This window comes from Labrus mixtus, chromosome 23, assembly GCF_963584025.1.
Source record: "Labrus mixtus chromosome 23, fLabMix1.1, whole genome shotgun sequence".
NCBI classification, from domain to species: Eukaryota; Metazoa; Chordata; class Actinopteri; order Labriformes; family Labridae; genus Labrus; species Labrus mixtus.
Window position 1 is genome coordinate 15,585,944 of NC_083634.1, and position 22,075 is coordinate 15,608,018.

The following is a 22,075-nucleotide window of genomic DNA, read 5'->3' on the forward strand; positions in this document are numbered from 1 at the left end:
GCCGGATCCCACTTACACCTGCAGCCTCAGTTATTTATGTGCAGTCATCAAATACAGTAACTTAGGAGCATTTTAGATCTGTGACAGCGGGCTGAGGTGATATCAACGCTCCCCATATATTTCATATCCTATAAAGAAAGTCCCCAAGGGTCAAAAAGAGGGACGCTTTATATGATACAAAACATTTACAGGAATATTTGAGGTCTAAAAAAATTATGTTCCTTTTTTTCTGAAGCAAGAAAGCACAAAAAGTTTCTTTTATTTTGGACAAAAATTAAATTGATCTCCTTTTTGAGTAAAAATACAAACACAGTGCGGATTGGGACAAACGTAAAAGTTGAGATGCGCTTTTATGAGATCGTTCACGGAGATTTGCAGTCTTAAAAATATCTTCTTTTTAGGCAGCAAAACACAAGAAAAGGATCAATTTGAATAAAATGTGAAGTGTAGGACACCATCTACGATAAAAGCTGGTTAAATGACATTTTGAAGTCATTAAAAAAAACATTCTTTTCAGAAAAGTAACCCCATTTAAAATGTGTTTGGAAAGAAACAAGACTTGAACATTTTTCATGACAGTAGCAGGCGTCAGAATATTTGGGTTTTTACAACAGTTTGTCTTCTTTTCAGGCACATAATCACACAAACTGTCTCTTTCTTGGATAAAGCTTAAGGGCTTGGACAGCACGCGTATCATGATATAAGATGGTTTAAAGATATTTTAGGGTCATAAAAAATATATTCATCTGCTTTTTTTTTTTAGGCAAAAATCACAACGTGTGAATTTGTATGAACAAAAAGAGGCTTGGATATGCTTTAAGGAAGGGTCAGAGGTGATGAGAAAAGTGGATAAATCTGGCAGTGAAACGGCCATGTTTTTTTTGGTGGTAATTTGAGGATACAGTGGAGTCACAGGGAGGCCAACAGTGTCTGCAAGGCTCTTCTGTCACACTGCATCCCGTCTCCCTCCCTCCCTCCCTCCCCTCTTCCTCTCTTGCTGCTTCCTCCCTCTGAATTCCCAGAAACATGGATCCTGTCTTATCCATCTGCCACCAAAAATAAACCCCTCCTCTTTTCCTCCTTCTTGTAAAAATATCTTCTTGCCTCCGCTCCTGCACTCCTGCCCGAGGTCTCGTCTTGTGCAAAAGGATCACGACCCCGCTGCCCTCTTGTTAACCTTCTTGCAGGTTAGCTTCTCTGTCGGCTGCAGCTGTGGTCCTGCGAAAAGCCCAGATAATCCAATCACACAGTCATTAGTGGCGAGGAGGCCCGAGCCCGAGCAGGTGAGTGTGTGTTTGTGTCGATCTCTGCCTCATAATCTCTCTTTTTGACCTGTTCTCCTGTTTTACACACAAAACATACAGAAAATAATCACACAAATGTCCCCTCTGTGTCACAAACCCCACACAGTCAACAATCAGGCCAATTCTGCTCTGATGAGTAAACATCCAGGCGCTGTAGAGGAAACCTTCCTGCTTCATTAAACCTCGGTTTTATTTTTAAACGTGTGGATGTAGATGAGGGAGGGGTTACCGGGAGTTACATCTTTTTGATGGCAGGCATGTGGAGTCAGAGCCAATCATAAGGGTGATATAAAGATATGAACGACCAGCTGGGGAGTTTGAGCCTGTGAAGACTAATTCTGATTTTTAATGAATCTGAAGACTATTTTAAATTAAATTGTTCATACTTAACCTTGCATTGTTTTGTACTGTTTTTTTTATATATCTATTTTGTTTACTGTTGTTAATTTTATTCTCCCTGAATTCTATGATTGTGTCTTTTCATATTGTTTTTTAATAAATGTATAGATTTGAAAACGCCTTTGGGTTTTATTCTCTACAAAGTACACACAGGAAACAAATTTAAAAAAAACAGGATTTGATGGTTTTATAGTGTCTAAAGTTGAACTCTGACAGGTGTCACAAGGAGCAAACAAAAAAAAATGTGAGTATTGCATTCACTTTCAAGTAATAGTTGACCTAGAAATGATTCTTTAAAACCCTTTCTAGTTTTGCTGTGTGATATTTTTCCATCTATTTTTGAATCCTTAAAGTTAAATAAAAAATGAACTAAAAAGCAACACTTCTTCAAACGTGTTCTTTTATGAACCTCTTCAGTTTTATTCTGCTGATTGTCACATCAATACCAAAACACCAAAACGTGTCAAGCGATCAATATTTGTTTGTATAGCGCCAATTCAAGACACTACAAAAAGAGCAGGTCCAGAGGTCCAGAGGCCCAACATTAATCCACCATGAGTGCACCACTAAACAACATTTAGCAATGTTACAGTGGCAAGGACAAACTTCTTTTCAGAGGCAGAAACCTCGAGCAGAACCAGACTCATGTTGAACAGCCCTCTGCAGACACTGTGTTAAATAAAATGTATTCCCAGTGATAATGTTGAAAGTGTGTGTATTAGCAGTAACAGCCAAGTATACTACAACAGACTGATCAGTCCAATATTAATAAGTTGTGTCAAGATTATCATTTCATAATAACATGCAACAAGCTGACCAAAAATGTGGATGTTAGATTATTTAAAATAAGCTATTCAAGCTTTTTTAAAAATTATATTACAGCATGTTGTTCTCATATAAACGCGTGGAGGCGTCAAGGTTTCAAGTCTGACCCTTGACCTGTGCTGCATTTATCCTCTCTTCTGTCTTTACCTTTACCAGATATCCAGCGTTTCTTCTGATTTCATTACCAATAGAGGCAACAAAAAGTCCGGTGAATAAAAAAAAAAGAAGCAGATTATTATTAAATTAATATGTATGAACGCCGATTTAACTTTGCTTTTTTCATTTCGTCAAATTAAATCATCATACAGTTGTTCTCTCACACTGAACCTGCATTTTTAAAAGTCAGATCTGGACAGTAATTTCTGTTTAGAGCTGCATAAAATACGTATAAGGTTAAAGTCCACAGTTTAAAGAGCTACACAGCGATTTCCTTTTAAAGTTACATATTGTTCTAATTAAACTGCAGGAAATGTATGCTACATGTGGTCAATTTAATAATATACAAAGTATGGATTATTGTGTAAATCCTTTTTATTTATCATACTGTTTCCACGGTGCTATATGTCAGGATGGCCGAGCGGTCTAAGGCGCTGCGTTCAGGTCGCAGTCTCCCCTGGAGGCGTGGGTTCGAATCCCACTTCTGACAATAACTTTTTTTTTTAATGCTTTTCTTTACTCCTCAGACTGTTACTGTAAACGTAACACTTAACTTATGTTTAACAAAGTCCTGTCTGAGATACGTTCTTTAATTTATGTGCCGTTGTCTGTCCTCAAGTCAACCTCCTTGCATGTAACCCTTAATCTTCAATCAAACTTAATTTTCATTATCTGAGACTTTTATTTTGAAGGAAGTAATAATAACGTAAAGGCAACTGTTGAAGCTAAAAATAGATTTATTTCCAACCACATGCTGAAGCACATGTAGGCAAGTCGACCCTAACCCCTAACCCTGAAAACAAATAGCCTCAGCTCTAATCTATGAATTCAACAATCTGACACCTTTTCATTTATTCTTTATTTCTTTATTAAAATGTCAATAAGTACATTACATAAATCAGATCATAAACTTGATACATCTGGCAAACAAAGCAATAGTTTGGTTTACTTCAACTACCCATATTGATTATACATAAGCAGCCTTCAAACATGAAGTAAAGTTATTAAAACACACTGTTATGCAGGAATACACAGCAATAAGGATTTTTTTTAAATGTTTAAAAATGAACAATATTGGCTAGAGCTGATTCTTAAGAAGATTTAAGTATCATTAATATTATATTATACATATTTTCTTTATTATCAAGTTATATTGTGTATAAACCAGCCTATAAACCAAAGTGTGCACTGGAGGTATTGTAGTTCTTTACAAGTACATTATACACACTTGTATCTTTTAATAGTGTAACAATATGAATTGGTTATGAACCCTTTTGCACACGTTTGAACACTACTTTTGAATGTTTAATAGGTTTTACAGTCAAGTGTTAATAATAGTGATGTGGACCCCCAACAGATCGATACAACTCCAAATAAAATAGGAAATGACCTCGCTGTTGACCTCTCTGAAAAAGAAAAGTTTATTTATGATTAATTATGACTCCTAGCAATACTATTAGATTTTTTGTATTCGATGATGAGCTTTATGTGTCAGGATGGCCGAGCGGTCTAAGGCGCTGCGTTCAGGTCGCAGTCTCCCCTGGAGGCGTGGGTTCGAATCCCACTTCTGACAGCAATGTTTTGAATAGCACCGAGCTTTACAATTCTTAATGACTAAACAGGAGTAACGTGTAAATTCACAAGTAAACAACTTCGCCCAGTCTTCCTATGTCTTGTTTAAACTGCTGAGAACAGCACAGATGTCGGGGTCGTCAATAAAAATCAACATATTTAATAAATAGTAGAATATTACATCTCAAGCAGGTAAGAAAACTTTATTTTCAAATAAAGAATAAAAATACTCCAAGCCTAATTATAAATGTTGTTAAAAGAAGCTTTGACTCTGAGCAGGTTTTTAAGAGATCCACACTGATAGTAGTCTCGTACCTTATTCATCAAATTATATTTTGTCTTAAATATTTTAATTGTTCAAAACTTTTCATTTGATAATCTTTCTATTATTCTTGCTAATAGCGACGATCTCCTCACTTTAGCTCAGCAATTGTACAACCGAGCCAACATGTCGATGACGGTGACGACGCTGTGATTTGTTCGGTTCAGGCATCGACAAACTTTGACGGGGGCATTTTCCTTTTTTTGACAATTGACGGCCAATCTGAACATTTTGTGTTGGACCGGGGTGTGACATCTGTATTGATGGAATTAAAATGGGAAGAGGCTTTCTGATTTAGGGTTATTATAAATTATATAAAAGAAAATCATGATGGTAGAATTAAGAGCTTGTGTTTATTAGATTAAAAATGAAAACCCTTTTGCCTTTTTTACTTACCTAACCTTTTATTTCTAAAATGTTCAGGCAGACTAAGTGAGTGAATGAAAACAAGTGTTTGAGAAAGGCCACAGACCTCTACCAGTCATGTTTACAGTCTTTGTGTTTATTCAAAAATAAATCCCGCTGGCTTCCTTATCGGTCTCCGTTTAACCAGAATTCAGAGACTGTATTAATGAGGACGGCTCTGAGAAACACCAGACAACAGCTAATGTTAAGTGACAATTTCACCTTTATTAAGACGGCGACGAATCATTAGCAAAGGTCAGGGTGACGGGTGGAGGAGGCTGCGGAGCTCAGGTGGTGCCTCAAAGAGAGCAACATACCGAGAGAGAAAAGACTCATTAAATCACAAGGACGTCACTCAATGCAGCTGTCTATCATCCCGCTCTACAGACTCAATGTGTGTGATGAAGGAGATTTAAAATGACTATTTAACACTTTAAACAGCAACCATTACTAATTCTCAGCTCAATATATGTAGCACTTGCACAAACTCGCAGCGTCCTTCTAGAAATAAACTCCCGGAGGGCAGGTGAATAAATAAAAGACAATATTTGAATTATTCATACGAGAGGAATGTGTGTCATCAGCATCACCGCTGCCACTCCTCTTCTTCTTCATCATCTCCTGAATTATCACCTCCAGTTGGGCTCCTGAGTCCTGTGGCTGGTCTGATGTTTCAAAGGTTGTGAACTCTGAGCACAGATGCTAATAGAGGAGTAAAAGCAGCGTTGCCTTTGCCCCGTACTGCTTGAGTGACATTTATCTTGCAGTAGAGAGACAGAGTCGTCCCTCAGAGACATAACATATTCCTCTTCTCACTGTCAAGAAAGGGGGTAAAAGTTCAAACCCCACGTCACCTTACTTACTTGTAACCTACTTACTTTCCTATATTTCACTAAAACAAAAGGACCTATCCAATCCCACCCAGCTAACTCAACCCTGTACCCAAAAATCTTCATCAGATGAAGGATGTAGATTCTTTTTGTTTGGAGAGAGTTCCTCATTTAGAAGCTGGGGGAGGGATAAAGCAGAAATGTCCACTTCTTCCTTCACATGCCGAAGCAAAGGTTTTCCGTTTGTTCTTGATGATTGTGCATTTCACCAGGAGGGAAACATTTTGAACGGTGTACAGACGGCGGGATGTCGGTGCAGGCCGAGGATAACGCAGCTGCAGGTGAGACTTGATCAAACTGATTTAAACTACTTATTCAAGTCACATGATGATGTTTGTAATTCAGCAAGACTTTCAAATATTCAAAGAAGTTCTGTTTTTTTTTTTACTGGTAACATGTGCAACATAGTATTTTTTTTATCCAGTTCTAAACTTAACTTGTTCAATATGAGTGATTTTGGTGCAAAGAACATGAAAATGACCGTAAGATATTCCAGCACAGTGGACAGGTAAACTGGCATATGACCATTTAAACCCGAGCAATGCCACATTCAGTTCAGGCATGTAGACGTTAAACTGCTAAGGTGGGCAAAACAGTTTGACATTGTTTGCAGCGCCCTTTAAAGTAGCGGTCATTTCATAGCCTAGCTTAGCACTAAGAGTGAAAACAGAATGAAACGTCTTGCCAGGCTTTCCTATTGGGTAACAAAATCCTCCTACCAGAACATCTAAAGGTTAGGAATTACATTTTCATGTGTCTTCTATTTAATCTCCATTAAAAACAGAAATGTGAGGACAAAAAACGCGTGACACTATCGATGTATTTATCTCACTCTGTTGGCAAGAAATGTGCTTGAAGAGCCAAAAGCCTTCAGTTTGTTTTAGCCGCTCTGAGTCAGAGGCCATAGAAAGTGAAACTGGTTTTCTCAGATCCGTCTTTTATTTCACTTCCTGTTTTACTCCTTCATAAAAACTCGTGAAAGTTCCTTTTGCAAGTTCTCTGTTTTTCTAGCCCTTGTCCTCCTGTTGTGTGCACATAAACTGATTTTCTTTCCCCACACAGAGTCTGATGAAGAGAGCGGTTTATCCTCTGAAGATGAGGGAGACATTGAGGTATCGGCATTACCGACAGGCACTAAAATACCCCTTAATTTATACCATTTTCTAACCCACATTTTAAGAAACACTGATTATCCTGCTCAGTCAGATGTCAATCAAAGTGTCCCATGTGATGGAGACATCGTCATATAATTTGCACGGGCTGTGGTTGAAAGATTTTGAATATTTAGGCAGGTTTTTTTTAAATTGAAGCAAAGAAAAAGTAATGAAATTGCAGCGTGACGTTCACGACCCTGATTACACCCAGAAGGAAAAAATACAATTTAGGGGCCTCAGAATGAAATGTGAATAAAATCTGTCATTTATCTTTGGTGACATGATTGATTTCCTTCTTCTGTTAAGTTTATCTTCTCGTTTTTTCATGTTTGATTTGTTAGTGTGAGATTTTGGAGATGCAGAGGGATGAAGCCAATCAGAGACTGTCTGAGTTGGAAGAAGGTGAGAATCATGTTTTCCCTTTCTTTACCTGTTAGTCCTGATTCAGGATCACAGCATGAGTCAGAGAGAAGGGGGGCGATGAAATCCATATGAAGTCTAAGGAGAATGAACAATAATAAATAAACCAAGAGAGGATCAATCAATCAATCAATTTTTATTTGTATAGCGTCAACTCATAACAAGACACTTTACAAAAAGAAGGTAAAAGACCTTACTTATTGTTATGTTACAAAAAGCAGGTAAAAGACCTTACTTATTGTTATGTTACAAAAAGCAGGTAAAAGACCTTACTTATTGTTATGTTACAAAGATCCGGCCTATCCACCATGAGCACTTTAGCAAAGCAGCAAAAGTTACAGTGGTAAGAAAAAAACTGTCTTATTAAAAGGCAGAAATCTTCAGCTGGATCCCCGGCTCATGACGAAACAGCCTTCACAGGCCGGGCTTGGAAAGGGATAGGGGGAGAGATGGGATAAGATGCAGGAAGAGGGATAGGGAGCAAGGGGGTGGGGGGAGGCAAGCCGTCCATCAACAATCCGGTGGGGAGGAGGGGGGTTGTTCTGGCAGGCCGTCAACCAACGATCTTGAGGAGCCTCAGAGAGCTCAAGAGCTCCCAGGAAAGTAGGTGGTTAGTGACTGAGATTTACAGATAGATACATGCAGTAATATGATGTACTGTATATGCACAGAGAGAGAGAGAGAGAGAGAGAGAGAGAGAGAGAGAGAGAGAGAGAGAGAGAGGAGCTCAGGGTGCCAGTTCCCCCGGTAGTCTAAGCCTATAGCAGCATAACTAAGAGCTGGTCTACACCAGCACCAGCCCTAACTATAAGATTTATCAAAAAGGAAAGTTTTAAGTCTATTCCTTAAATACAGAGTGTGTCTGCCTCCCGGACCCCGGCTGGAAGATGATTCCAGAGGAGAGGAGCCCGATAACTGAAGGCTTTACCCCCCATAGTACACTTAGAGACTGTAGGTACCACCAGCAGGCCTGCATTCTGGGACCGTAACGTTCTCGAGGGACAGTACGGCACTAGTAGCTCCTTAAGATAAGATGGTGCCTGGCCAGGATATAACACATGTTGCCAAACAAATTTGCCACGGCATCATTAGAGTTAATGTTAGTTAAATATCAATTTTCTTATTGTTTCTATGGGACGACAATTAAATATGTACTTTTTAATTCCAGTGTCCAGTCAGCTCTTGAAAGAGATGAATGTTCTGGAGATCCAGTTTCACATCGAGCGCTCCTGCAGGGAGAGCGCAGAGGCTCTGGCTGTCAAAGTACGTCATTACACTGTAGTTTTTTTTTTTTTACGTCCTTTCTGTTCTCTTCTTCTACATCCTTAACTTTCCTTGTCTTACTTTTCTTTGTATCTTATTCTTTTTTCATTTCCTCTTTTCCTTTCTTCATGTTCTTAAAATCATTCCTTTCTCTTTCCTAACCTTTCTTTCCCTCTCTGTTTTTTTTATGATTCTCCTCCACCAACGACCTTTATTTTTCCATGTCCTCCTATTTCTTTTTCTCAGCTTCTTCCTCCCCTCTCCTTTGCTTTCTGGGGTTATATATTTTCCCTTTAAAGTCCTCTGCTTTCTCATCTCTCCTTTCTTTTTAAATGTCCTTTTCTCTACTAAAAATGTTCATTTCCTGTTTCAGTTTTTCTACTTTTCTGTTGTGGCCTCTGTTCTTTCCTTTCCTCTTTTGCTTCCCCCTCCTGATAGTGTCTTCTCTTTTCCTTTGCTTTACTGTTTTCTTCATATCATGTCACTTCCTATGTCTTTTCCTGTCATTCACTTTGATATGTCTGATCTTGTACGTTTCCATAACTTCTATCAGTTCCCTTTTCCCCCCTTCTCTTCTCTTTCGTTTTCGTCCTCATGTTTACATTTATTCTTTTCTTCAGCAGCTTACAGATTGCGATTCTGCAACAGCACCTTAACACCTTACATCACTTCTGGACCACTTTTCCACATGTCCTTCTCGGGCATTCTCTTCTTGTCTCCCATATTTCCTTAACTGTCTTTAATCTTCCTCTTCTCTGTCATTTCTTACTCTTTCATATTTTCTTTCCTTTAGCTTTCCCCACATCTGTACCAAAGTCTTTCTTTTTCTTTTCACTATCTTATCCTTCCTTCTTTCTGTTTTCACCAAACTATTTTCTTTTCCTAGCCATAATTATCTTTACTCCTGTATTCCTTCCTTTTCTTTTTATTGACTTTCTGTCCCTAAATTGACAATAGACGGCTGAACGAATCATCCTCAGTTACACTAATGACGTACTCTCACCCGATTTAACCTTTGTGTTGTTGTTGTCATGGTCAAAGATAAAAAATGACAAAGTGTCGTCGTCATCTCCTCCGTCGTCTAGGTGACCAAAGAGAACAAAGTCCTGAAGAGGAAGAGCCAGATGATGATGCCGCTCATCCCAGAGCTACCTGAAAACAAGGCTGCTGTGACCTTTGACCAGGAGGTCGACGCAGAGCTCAACAGTGATGAGGTTGATGTTGGGAGCGAGGAGACGTTGCTGCTGCAGAGTCAGGCCAAGATCGCAGGTTAGACAAAAGTACTGATGTGGTTTATTCTCAATGAGAATTAAAAACTATTCTGATTCTCTTCTTTTTTTTTTTACAAGACTGAATTGAAGAAAAGTATATTTTACAAATATGAAGGATAACACCGGTCCCTTCACATTTCTTTTTTAATTCAAGCAATCTCTGCACCTTTATTTCAACCTTACAGTTTAGACCATTGTAGCATTAAAGGTCACATATTATTCTCCTTTTCAAATTTAAACAACAAGTCTCAGAGCCCCCCAAAACATGTGTGTGAAGTTTCTTGTTCTAAATCCACTCTGATCCTGTATTTGATCATGTCTCTAAACCCTTCTATTTCAGCCCTGCTCAGAACAGGCTGTTTCTGTGTCTGTAGCTTTAAATATGTAAATGAGCTGTGTCTGACCACGCCCCCTCTCTGGAAGGGCTTGGGTGTCTCGGTCTTTCTCGCTCCATGTCCTATTGTTTACGGTGAGAAGTCAGACTCAGAGGGCAGAACAAACACCTAGCTGTGGGAGTGTCACCCACCAGGGGGAGGGGCTACTGCCCTTTGTGATGTCACAAAGATATCACATTAGTTTTCCATGTGATGGAAATGTTTTCCGTGTGTGTTTACCTGTGTACCTGTGTGTGTCAGAGCTGCAGGTGTCAGTCGACGGTCTCCTGTCAGAGAAGCTGCAGCTGGAGCAACAAGTAGCAGATCTGACCAAAGAGCAGCTCCTCCTCCGAGAGCAGGTACGACTTTGTCCATTCACGGTGTGTTTGTGCGTGTTCGTACGTTCACTTTGTCCTCTAACGCTCTGTCTCAGCTCGCTCTGGAGGTGGACGAGAAAGAGGCCATACTGAGGAGGATAAACAAACAGAGCAAGACCATGAATAAAATCAAGAGAGGTCGGTTTCCTTTTCACATTTCTACTGATAAATATGTCATTATTGATGACGCTGACACCCCCCCCCCACCCCCACCCCCCCGACCCCCTTGTCCTGTTTAAAGTCCCTGCTCTAAGGCCTTACCTTGTTTCTATGTCAACATTTATTTTCTTTTTTGTCATCATAAAGCAGTTTGTGATTCCTTATTCTACATGAATATATAAACTAGTAAAACTAGAGTTTCCCTCCATACGTGTGTAATGACTTTATATTGATAAGCCTGGCTCAGGATTATAGTACTACAACATTAGAAAGCTCCAAAACAGGAGTTTATTCAGCCCAATGCGATGAGGAATGTCCACACTTGTACACAAATGCATGGCCCAGCATAGAAGAGCCAGCTCCTCATGTCGGGTCTCATCTGTGTACCTTCATATAAGGACAAAGGACGCTCCTTTAGAGACGATGAGCTTTACACCCGGGCCACAGAAAACTGCTGGTTTGAAGGAGGAAGGAAGGAGGCAATCTCTTGCCCATGTCACACTCCTGAAATTTTTTCTACATCATTTCAAGGCATTCAGGACCTGACATTTTCAGGAACTTTCCTTTTATTGGCGCTTTCACACTTGCACGTGATGCCTTTAAAAAAAAACCTCCTGATGTTTTCGGGGTTGAGCTGCATGTGTGAACACCAACAGCAGAATTTTTCACACTGACTGTACCCAGACGTCTTACTGCCAGGTCCGTGGTACGTTTTCTACGTAAAGTCAGGGGTAAACGCGACAGAAAATTAACTAAGAGCGAGTGGGAGGGGCTCATGGGGCAGTCTACATTACATTTTTGTAGTAATTTCCATGATTGAATATGTGAAAATGCTTCAACACATGCACCTCACAGCAGGAGATTATCAGTTTTGGATGCACTCCATTAAACCTAAATATAACGTTGTCTTCAGGTTAAGAGGGGCGGCGCGTGCGGGTGGAGGAAGAGGGGAGAAGGAGTCTTCCATGATGGTGATGGTTTCTGTGTTTACACCACTAAAACGTGTTTAAGGACATTTCCTCGACAGTGAAAAGCGTGTGTGAACGGGCTAATGTGAAGCCAAAACAACGAGCTCGCCTGAAACTCAGCGGACAGTTTTGAATTCTCTTGCCCAAACGTTTTAAGACAACGTTCCCCATCGTGTCTCCCCGATGACCAACAGATGAGGGTTGTTAACGACTCTCAGTGGAACTAGGTCAACGACTTGCTTGAACAACCATAATGACCCACAGGCTTCATACTCTGTTTTTATTTCATCTGCTGAGGTTTCACGTTTGCTGCCGCTCTCAACGCTCTCCTTTAATGAAGTTTAATTGAAACAGACAAAGTAGCAACTCTGCACGCTTGAACGACCATATATATCTAAATATTTTTGTTACATTTTTCTGTACGTCTGCTGAAGCAGTCTTAAGTTTCTCTTCTCAACAGGACGCCGTCACGAAGCTGCTAAATGTTGCCTTGTTCATTCTCTCTGGGTGCTCTCCGTATGTTCACAGTCTCCCAGCTTGTCAGCGAGGAGTTCACAGAGATGTCTCAGAAGCTGGAGCTGGAGCAGGGCCTGCGGGCGCACGCCGAAGTCTTCGCCCACCAGGTGTGACCGCGCGGCCCGGCGTGTGCGTGTGTGTGTGTGTGTGTGTGTGTGTGTGTGTGTATACACGTGTGTCTTTTCTGCCCAAAACATTTTGTCAAACATTCACACCTATAGACACTGAGGGTGACAGGTCGTGCTACGGGAAGGAAGCGGGAGTGTCGCAGCTGACCTTCCGGCGGGTATGGCCGAGACTCGGGCGGGTAGGAAGGGCTTGAACGCACACACGCACACACGCACACACACACACACACACACACACACACACACACACACAGTGCTGTCAAGGGGCTGCTGATGTGGCGGGACAGAAGAAGGGGTCTCCATTCTCTGTTTTCACACTGATGACACTTTGGTCAAATCCAGGCTGTCTGTGTGAGGCGAGGCGTTCACACACACACACACACACACACACACACACACACACGAAACAAAGGCACACACACACACACACACACTCCACAAAAACACAAAGTCCCAAACACACGCAGCACGGTTTCCTTGCCCCAGCTGCTCCCATAATGAAGGCCTTTTCTTTCAGAAAACCACCTCTCTGTCTCCGTCTCTCCCCATTTAGCCCCTCCCTCGCCCATAATTAGCGGTCATCACTGCCGCCGAAGGAGAATAGTGGTCTTTAAACACAACCTGTCTTTGCCTGACACCTTTATGTTGTGCCGAGCATATAGCAATTGTTGCCTTTGTGCGTGACGTCCTCCATTTACCGGACAGGCTCACAATGGGCCGCCTCGCAGGGGTCCTTACCTGTGAAAAGGACCCCCGACCGCTCACACAATTCAGCCCCTTTTACTCTCAATTCACGGTAAAAGACCCCCCTGCGCTGAATACCTCTTGTATGCACTACTATTTGTCTGTTTTCATGTGTTTTGAAAACACCAACCATTCACACCCCTCCTCTGTGGTGCATGCTGGTATAATGACGCCGGGCCTCAAACAGGAAACAATTTGGACGTTTTTTCTTTTTGTGTGTGTGTGTGTGTGTGTGTGTGTGTGTGTGTGTGTGTGTGTGTGTGTGTGTGTGTGTGTGTCTTTGTCTCTTTGTGTTGCAGTGTGGACCTGTGTGTTTGTGTGTATACAATAATTGTGCTAATTGCCGTGTGGAAATTGTTCTGTGCCTAATAACGGAGGAAGCAGATTAGAGCGTGTTATTTCAGAGCGATGAGTCTCGATGTGCGTTCTCCTCCGAAACAGAGCTCACCGAAATCCTGCGGCTTCGGTTTGCTCTCACCCGGAGAAACAAGGAAATGAAAACCATTTTTCTCCTCACACTTCCTGTTGAATCAGAAAAAAAAAGTGCGTACAGTTTGTCAGAGAGACGCATGGCGGCGGAGGTCATGTCCTTTCTGTTCTCTCTGTGAATAAATGGTTTTAATGACTAGAAATACACACGGTGGATTTTTACAGAAAATACTCTTTGTTTTTGGGGTTTAACTCGATAATATCTGTTTCTTTCTAGCATTAAAAAACGTAATTAAATACGCAATGCCTTTTTTGTTGGTCAAATTTTCAGTTGCATCCCTTTTAGTTTGCTTATTTATTTATAATTTGACAATTTATTTATTTTCTCTTAGCACCAATGCTAAGCTCCTGAGTTAATTAAACAAGCCATTTGGGTATGTGTTACCGTTCTGTACCAATATGTACTATATTGCACAAACTCACAAATGTTTCTTTAAAACACTCTCACTTCTGTTTCAAAGGAAACCTGTCGTTTTGTGTGAGTCAAAGGAGAGGAGAAGATTCAAGACAAAGCTGTAGACTTTCTCTCCTTTTAAGCCAATTATCTTGTTGTGGGAAAAACGATCCTTTGTCTCACAGCTAATTCATCGTTTTCCCTTTGTTGCGCTTCTCTGCTGAGGAGTTTTTAACATTATCGTTTGGCTCTGACAACATTTCATCCTGACAACCTCCTGGGGAGAGAATAAACAAGCTGCATGGATCTCACGTTGCTTTTCATCGTCCTTGGTCTTTTGTTTTCCCCCCCCATTTTTTCTGAGAAGCAGATGATTAAGACGGAGGCGTTCGAGATACCAAGAGGTGAAACTGTCGTGGGTTTGTGTTGTCAGATGTTGGTGCAGCAGAAAGATTCCCACAGACAGAGTGTGTTACTGGTGCAGAGCTCCGACGCCGGCCTGCAGCTGCAGCAGGCGCTGGAACAGATCTCCTCCATCAGCTCCGCCCTGACTGACATACAGCGCCGTTACCGCGACCAGGTGTGTGCAGATGAAAAGGCACATTGTGTTTTTTTGTCTTTTTTTTTGGGGGGGGGGGCATTATTGCCTCCATTAGATAGGACAGCAGAAGATAGACTGGGAGGAGAGAGTGTGCGTGCGGCAAAGAGCCGAGAGGTCAGATTTGAACCCACAGATTTGAACTGCTAGGCTATCTGGGCCCTGAAGTTGCAAAAATTTGAACCACCTTTTCCCGTTCTTTATTTTGTCTCCTCCTGATTCTCTCAGATCACGCAGCGTCAGAGCGCTGCTCAGGAGAGCGGTGTCTCTGTCTCTGAGCTGCAGGAGCTGAAAGAACAGCTGGAGAGGAGGGAGGAGGAGAGGAAGGCCGTAGAAACTCAGCTAACTGAGGCGAACAGCACGGTGTCAGAGCTTCAGGAGGAAGGTAACAGCTGATTGGGCAATATGTTTTCATAGAACTCTTGTTATGCACATTTGCTTGATCAGTTCCTCGTTTTTCATCAGTACAACCTTGAAGCATTACGTTTCCTAAAAGTGTCCTTCAGCGACTCTAAATTAGGTGTAATGTTGTGATGTGCCATAGAGCTCAGGTGATGTTGTGTCACAGGAACTTTTTTCTCTCCCTGAAGTTGAAGAAGTCTCCAACAATTATTTTATATTTAATATAGATTTTTAAGAAATGATAACCAAAGTTAGTGATTCTTCTATTTTAGTGAAAAAGTTACAGGAGACACTGGATGAGAAAGACAAAACCGAAGAACCAGAAGGAGAGTCAACCCCGGCTCCACCTCCGCCTCCTCCTCCTCCTCCTCCTCCTCCTCCTCCTCCTCCACCTCCCACTTCTGTCACCAAGTACGTTACACAGACGTTACAGAGTATCAGGGGCCAGACTATGTTATATTACCAACAGTGTGTGTCTCTTGACATCTTTAATTCTTTCTGTTCCAAAGTCCTCTTGACTTCCTGAGAAGCAGGAGAAAAGACGGCTCATGTAAAGCTGATCAAAACAGTGAGTCGAGTTATTTTCCATTGAACTGAAGAGCTTCAACCGCAAGGTCAAAAACATTTTCTTTCTGGTTTCACCAAACACAGAAAAATTCTTCTTCTTTTACTTGAATTACCTATGAATTCAATGTAGCACTTACTCAGTTTTTCTTGAAATGATGACACTGTGACACAGAAATGAAGCTCTCGGCAGCAAAAGGCTTGAAATGGTTTTAAATATTTGATTCATTTCTGAGAAGCTGCACCGTTGTTGGACATGAAGACGAAAGCGGTGGATGAAATGATGGCGAGAATCAAGAATGGAATCGTGCTGAGGCCCATCAAGATAAAACAGGTAGATAAATGAACCAGCAGAAGCATTTGAGGCATTTTTTTGTAGCTCTTGAGCAGATAGACATATAGAATTACAAAGACTTAAAACAAACTTTAAAACTGATTTTAACCATCTCTGCTTACAGGAAGATGACAGCTCGTGGAAGGTGAGTTTTTTCACACCTCTTTCTTTTTTTCAGTTTGGACATATTAAGAAAATCCTTCTAACAATAATCTCAAATCTTCTTGAAGGAACCGAGTTGTGAAAAAAGAAAATCGGCCATCCTGGAGCTGAAAGGAATGCTGGTATTGTACCTAGAAATCACATTGTTCATCCATCAAGGCCGAACGCTTCAGTGGTAAACGACAGCGTCTACGAGGTTCAGTTAAGTTAAGCAACTGTGAAATACTTTCCCACTCCAGGACAATATAAAACGTCAGCCCCACTGCAGACTGCCGTCCAGAAGAGGGATAAGCCGACACGTTGAGGAAGCTGAGCTCCTGCAGGTTCTCCAGAGGAGGAGGAGGGCGATGGGAGAGAACCGGGAGTCGCCTTCCTCAACAAAAACACAGGGTACACATTATTACAACATAAATGTCATTGCTTTTGTTTTTGCATCGTCCTTTTTGCGTGTCCTTTTAAGCGTCTGTTTACTTTAAACTTAAGCCGTATCAAACTCCCTGCCTGTACATTTGTCTTTAAACGGACTCAAAAGAAAAAAAAAATGTTTTAAACATTTTGATTCAGCTATAAAGTTTCAGGTTTTGTTTTTTAATGTGGGTCTATGGGATTTGACTCACTTTAAGAGCCAGCCTCTAGTGGCCGTTAAAGGAACTGCGGTTTTGGCGCTTCTGTATTGGTTTTAGTTTTGAGCCCAAGATGTTTCAGCTCGTTTTGAAATGTTTCATCTGTAGGTCTCATTGTTTTATTATTGTTTTGATGACTTGATATTTTTCTGTTTGTGAAATTTACTTATATAATTTTATACACTGCGTACAGCATTCCTTTAATGATGCATGAGACACTTGAATTCAATAAGAGTTGGGTAAATACTCTTTAATTTATTAAAAATAAGAGGCTCCACCTGTGATGTAAATTACAAATGTATATGTTCTTCTGCAGTAGTTGTAATAAGACTGATCATATCACTGTGGTCAGCCTTTAGTTCTCATTTCTGTGTTTCTCTGCCTAACTCGAGGATGTGCTCATGCCTTTCTTAGACCCCCTGCCTGGTCCACAGAGCGTCCCAGCGGCAGGAGACGTTCCCTGGACGGGCGAGCTTGGCAGAGCCCCTGTGCTCCGGAGGCTGAGACAGAACCGAGAGAAGAGAGACTCTCGCATCAGAGCGTCAGCATTGATCCTTAACCAACAAAACTGAGGGCAAGAAACACTGAAGAGGAGGTTGATGATTGAACTACACCTACCAAAAAAAAAAAAAAACTTTTTACACAGATGATCTCATCTTGACTTCAAAGAAACCAAATGTATCTGTAGAGATTTGTTAAGAATAAATTCTTTGCCTTTGAAATATCTCGTAATAAATTGTCTTTTGATTAGACTTTTAGCTTTGCTTTAAAAAACATCTGGATCCAAAAATGTCAGAAAACAATCTCCTTGAGAGAACCAGTGAGGAGGGGTGTACGTTGCAAGCTAAAACCAGAGTTAATATTCATGACTGATGAAAAACAAGGAAAAGCATTTCTTAGATACCATTTAACCCAGATCTGTTGGAATGGTTCTAATGGTCTGGACTTGTTGCGTGTGAAGGGAAAGGAAACTCATTCAACCGTGTTTAAAGTCCAGCATTGCTCTTTTTTTTTTTATCCCTGGGTTTGAGATGATCTAAGTGCAGTTTTTTTTATGCTACAGATCATAGATGAGAAAGTAGCCGGAGCCATGAAAAAAAAAAAATCACTTAGGTTATATGAATGCCAGCTTCTCTCTCCCGAGGTGTCGGCCTCTTGAAGCTCAATCCACCAGAAGAGCAGAGGTGGCCATTTTTTTTTCAGCACATTAAAGCTCTCACACCCAGGGCCCAGAGGTGTCGGTGAGATAAGAGCCGACGGTGATCCGTGCGCTTCCTCCTGAAAGTATCTTTAAATGCGGCAGGTCGCCTTTTGTTTTCTCACCTCCGCACAGAAACTGTATATGTGCATGCATGAGTGACCACATGCACCACACCCTCGCTCCACGCCATCCATCCACCTGCACGTCTGCCCCTTTGTTAAAAGCGTTTTAAAAGGAGGATGAGATTATTCTCACCTTTGACGCCGACACCATTTTAGTTCCTTCACACTGTTTCACATTATATATTTACTTTATTTAGCTCTTTTTACCACGAGGTCTGGCCCCTTTCACTCTCCAGCATACATTTTTTATTGTTTTCCTCCTCCGTCTCAGAGGGTGTTAGCTTTCGGGACGCAGTAATGTATTCTGACCGCAATGTGTTATTGAATCAATGCACATGAATGCCTGTGTGTGTGTGGAGGTGTAAGAGAGAGAGAGCGAGGGATGGGGACATGCTGATAATGACAGAGACAGGAGGGCCTGAAACTGATACAAAGACACTATTGTACTGAAGCCCTAAGCTATCCATACATTTTATTTACTCCGCTTTCAATGGATAACGAGTCATTTCAAGTTATTTTCTCAAGATCTCATATTACATATCTTGTAAGAGTGGCACAAAACAGACAGGAATAGGCGTATTTACTTAATTAGTGTTGACAATTGTTGTTTTGGACCCAAAAGTTCTGGGGACTTTTTTAAGAGGAAGTATCCACTAGGTAGTTCCCGGAGAACTACGCATTATGGGTACCTATCCGCTATGGTACCTACTCTGAAGCAGGAGCTAAAAAGGTTCCTCTTAAAGGTCCCATATTATGCTTTTTCTGGTTTTATATGCTCTTTAGTGTGTTTTCCAAGTGTCCTGTGCATGTTTAGGCACATCTCTGTGTAAAAATTCAAAGTCCGCGGAAACGCAGCTTCTCCTACCTCCTCCTGTTAGCTGTAGCATTAGCTGCATGTAACGCTCGGTTCTAGCCCCCCTCCATAAAAATGTGTCAGTGCGACGTCATTGTCAGTGTGAGCTCACTGATCTAAGTCCATTGGCTCGTTGTGGCAAGCCCAGCAGCTCATGTTGAAATTTCCGAGAGGCGTGCTGAGCAACTGACCAATAACGACAGAGTGGATCGGCAGACCAATCAGAGCAGACTTGGCCCACGTGGGGTCTAACAGTGTGGGCTCAACAGAGTGCAGCTGACGGACTCAGAGCGTAGAGGGAGCAAGGAGGAGCAGTACATGAAAACAGACACTTTTTTAGAACTTTAGCTATTGTGAACGTACAAAAGTAAGAACATAGATTAAATATACAAACCCCAAAAAGGGCAGAATGTGGGCTCTTTAACGTCGTTTTAAGAACTAGAATAGTTCATAGTTCCTGCGGTGTGGAATGAATAAAAAAGGAGGAGGGTTCCAACGGTTCCTAGAACTATGAAAAAGTTCCTGCGATGGGAAAACGCCTAATGGCCTCATGGCATATAGTGTTCCACCTGTCACAGTGTCCAGTCGTTTTGTTTTATAGTTCACAAATAATAATCCCCTTATCACAAGAAAATATGTTTTTTTTTTTGTTTTTTTTATCTCGAGACAAAAGATTTAGTGAAAACTACCAGAAATGACTTCTCATAGGAAAATGGGGTGAATAAAATGTATGGATGCTTATGGTTTCTGTTCCAATAATGGGAATTTGTCCGCATCTTTCTTTTTCTTTTTCAAAGTTGCGGAAATTTTGACTCCGCAGAAGCAGCATGAGACATATAGTCATTAGCATCCAAACTACAAGTCTTTGAAAAATTGTTAAATAAGGGATTTTGGGGGTAAGAGCACCCCGTCGTCTCTAAAATGACCGTCCTGTAGTGTTTCACAATGAAGTCACCTTTCCATAAAAACATTGTACAGGAGTTCGCTAAGCTCAGTTGTTGCTGTCTGTTCCATTTGCCCGCACAGAACCGGGAAAAAGGGCTTTCGTCTACTCTGCTCCTTTTACAAGGAACATGCTGCAAAAAGACTGGAAAATAACTGAACTGATTTCTTTGAATGCTTTTAAATCCAGACGACCTCCTTTACTTGAAACTGTTTTTTTTTATAATTTTAATTGCTGTCTGGATGTTGTGAGTGTGACTGTGTAACTTTTGCTGCCTCTTGGCCAGGACTCCGTTGAAAAAGAGGTTTTTAATCTCAATGGGACTTTCCTGGATAAATAAAGGTTAAATAAAAAAAATAAAAGAGCTTGTTAGTACGTATTTTCATGGATTCATTCATCTTGATAATTTTGTGGACATATCTTTAAATTGTGTCAACCATCTCACAGTAATTCTACTTTTGGGTGTCTGAAGCTGTAACCTTATATGGGTGAAGCACCTAAGTAGTAGCAGATCTATATATGGATAGGAGCCAACTACATGTTGTCAGCAAATGTTTGCTAGACAAAGAGTCTACATCTGATATGTATACAAATCAGTGTCATGTCATCTTTATTGTTTTATAGTGATGTACCCAAATGGAAAGGAATTTGTGGGCTGTACCTTCGAGCAGAATATAAGCAACACTGTGTGATGAAGACTTGGCCATTTTGCCATTTTGCCATTTTGCCACTTTGCCAATGATTGTCAATGATTGTGAGATCTTGGTCAGCATGGGTCAGTGATGGTCTTCACTTTGTCAGCCATGTGTGTTGTGTTTCTGTGTTGTCTGACCATGGCTGAATAAATCCTAAGATGATCCACAGTCTGTTTCACAATTTCATCATTGTCCATCTACTACAGAAATAACCCCCACCTAACAGAGCTAGTTTACATCTGAAGGTCACAGTTAAAACATCACACACAAACATGGCAGAGTATCCCGGAGCAGGACATCACACACTGCTCCGGGACTTGTTGAAGCATCCTTGGACAACAGACTGAACCCTAAGCATTCAAACAGAAGTACATGCAGAAGAATGATTATGTGAATAATAATTTTGTATTCCATTCCCCCTCAAACCCCCACACAGGACTACCTCACTGGACTGTAAAATACAATATAACAAACATCACAAACGTGCAATATATTTATCTGTATAATAATTTTATACATAGCTTTTGTTTTTATATCGATTTATATCTAAACTTTATTTGTCCCCGGGGGGCAATTCAAAGGCACACAGAGCAGTAAATTAACAACAGTGCAAGTAGACGAAACATTTTAACCTAAATATAAAGAGTCAATTTAAATACAACTTAAAGCTTAAACTTAACTTAAAAATACAAAATATAAAAGAGTAGATATAAGTGGACAGTGATCGGACTAACAGATGTAAACAGATGTAACCATAACTATGTGCAGTCGTGACCAGATGTAAACAGAACTATGTGCAGTAAATGAGAAATAAATATATATATATACAGAACTATGTGCAGTAAACGAGAAATAAATATATATATATACAGAACTATGTGCAGTAAACGAAAAATAAATATATATATATACAGAACTATGTGCAGTAAACGAGAAATAAATATATATATATACAGAACTATGTGCAGTAAACAAGAAATAAATATATATATACAGAACTATGTGCAGTAAACAAGAAATAAATATATATATATATATATACAGAACTATGTGCAGTAAACGAAAAATAAATATATATATATATACAGAACTATGTGCAGTAAACAAGAAATAAATATATATATACAGAACTATGTGCAGTAAACAAGAAATAAATATATATATATACAGAACTATGTGCAGTAAACAATAAATAAATATATATATATACAGAACTATGTGCAGTAAACAAGAAATAAATATATATATACAGAACTATGTGCAGTAAACAAGAAATAAATATATATATATATACAGAACTATGTGCAGTAAACGAAAAATAAATATATATATATATACAGAACTATGTGCAGTAAACAAGAAATAAATATATATATACAGAACTATGTGCAGTAAACAAGAAATAAATATATATATATACAGAACTATGTGCAGTAAACAAGAAATAA

General features: G+C 40.3%; 1 protein-coding gene and 2 non-coding genes across 3 annotated transcripts; all 3 read left to right on the plus strand.

Annotated features, from left to right (window-relative positions):
* Positions 1–3,091: 3,091 nt before the first annotated feature.
* On the plus strand, positions 3,092–3,174 carry trnal-cag (transfer RNA leucine (anticodon CAG)). Its single transcript has one exon. It is a non-coding gene; the product is annotated as a tRNA-Leu (tRNA).
* A 1,000-nt stretch (positions 3,175–4,174) lies between these two features.
* trnal-cag (transfer RNA leucine (anticodon CAG)) lies at positions 4,175–4,257 on the plus strand. Its single transcript has one exon. It is a non-coding gene; the product is annotated as a tRNA-Leu (tRNA).
* Positions 4,258–6,006: 1,749 nt separating this feature from the next.
* On the plus strand, positions 6,007–17,549 carry shtn2 (shootin 2). The gene is made up of 17 exons (XM_061031348.1): positions 6,007–6,154; positions 6,936–6,985; positions 7,369–7,429; positions 8,616–8,710; positions 9,796–9,979; positions 10,617–10,714; positions 10,789–10,870; positions 12,388–12,482; positions 14,564–14,710; positions 14,957–15,113; positions 15,403–15,541; positions 15,640–15,698; positions 15,931–16,028; positions 16,153–16,173; positions 16,259–16,312; positions 16,430–16,580; positions 17,228–17,549. The coding sequence occupies exons 1-17, from the start codon at positions 6,121–6,123 to the stop codon at positions 17,383–17,385; spliced, it is 1,683 nt and encodes a 560-aa protein (XP_060887331.1). The 5' UTR covers positions 6,007–6,120; the 3' UTR covers positions 17,386–17,549.
* Positions 17,550–22,075: the final 4,526 nt, after the last annotated feature.

Coding starts and splice junctions, on each gene's coding strand:
- shtn2 (XM_061031348.1), top strand. CDS start 6,121: ATGTCGGTGCAGGCCGAGGATAACGCAGCTGCAG. Junction 6,986..7,368: donor AAGATGAGGGAGACATTGAG/GTATCGGCATTA, acceptor TTGATTTGTTAG/TGTGAGATTTTGGAGATGCA. Junction 16,313..16,429: donor TGGAGCTGAAAGGAATGCTG/GTATTGTACCTA, acceptor TTCCCACTCCAG/GACAATATAAAACGTCAGCC.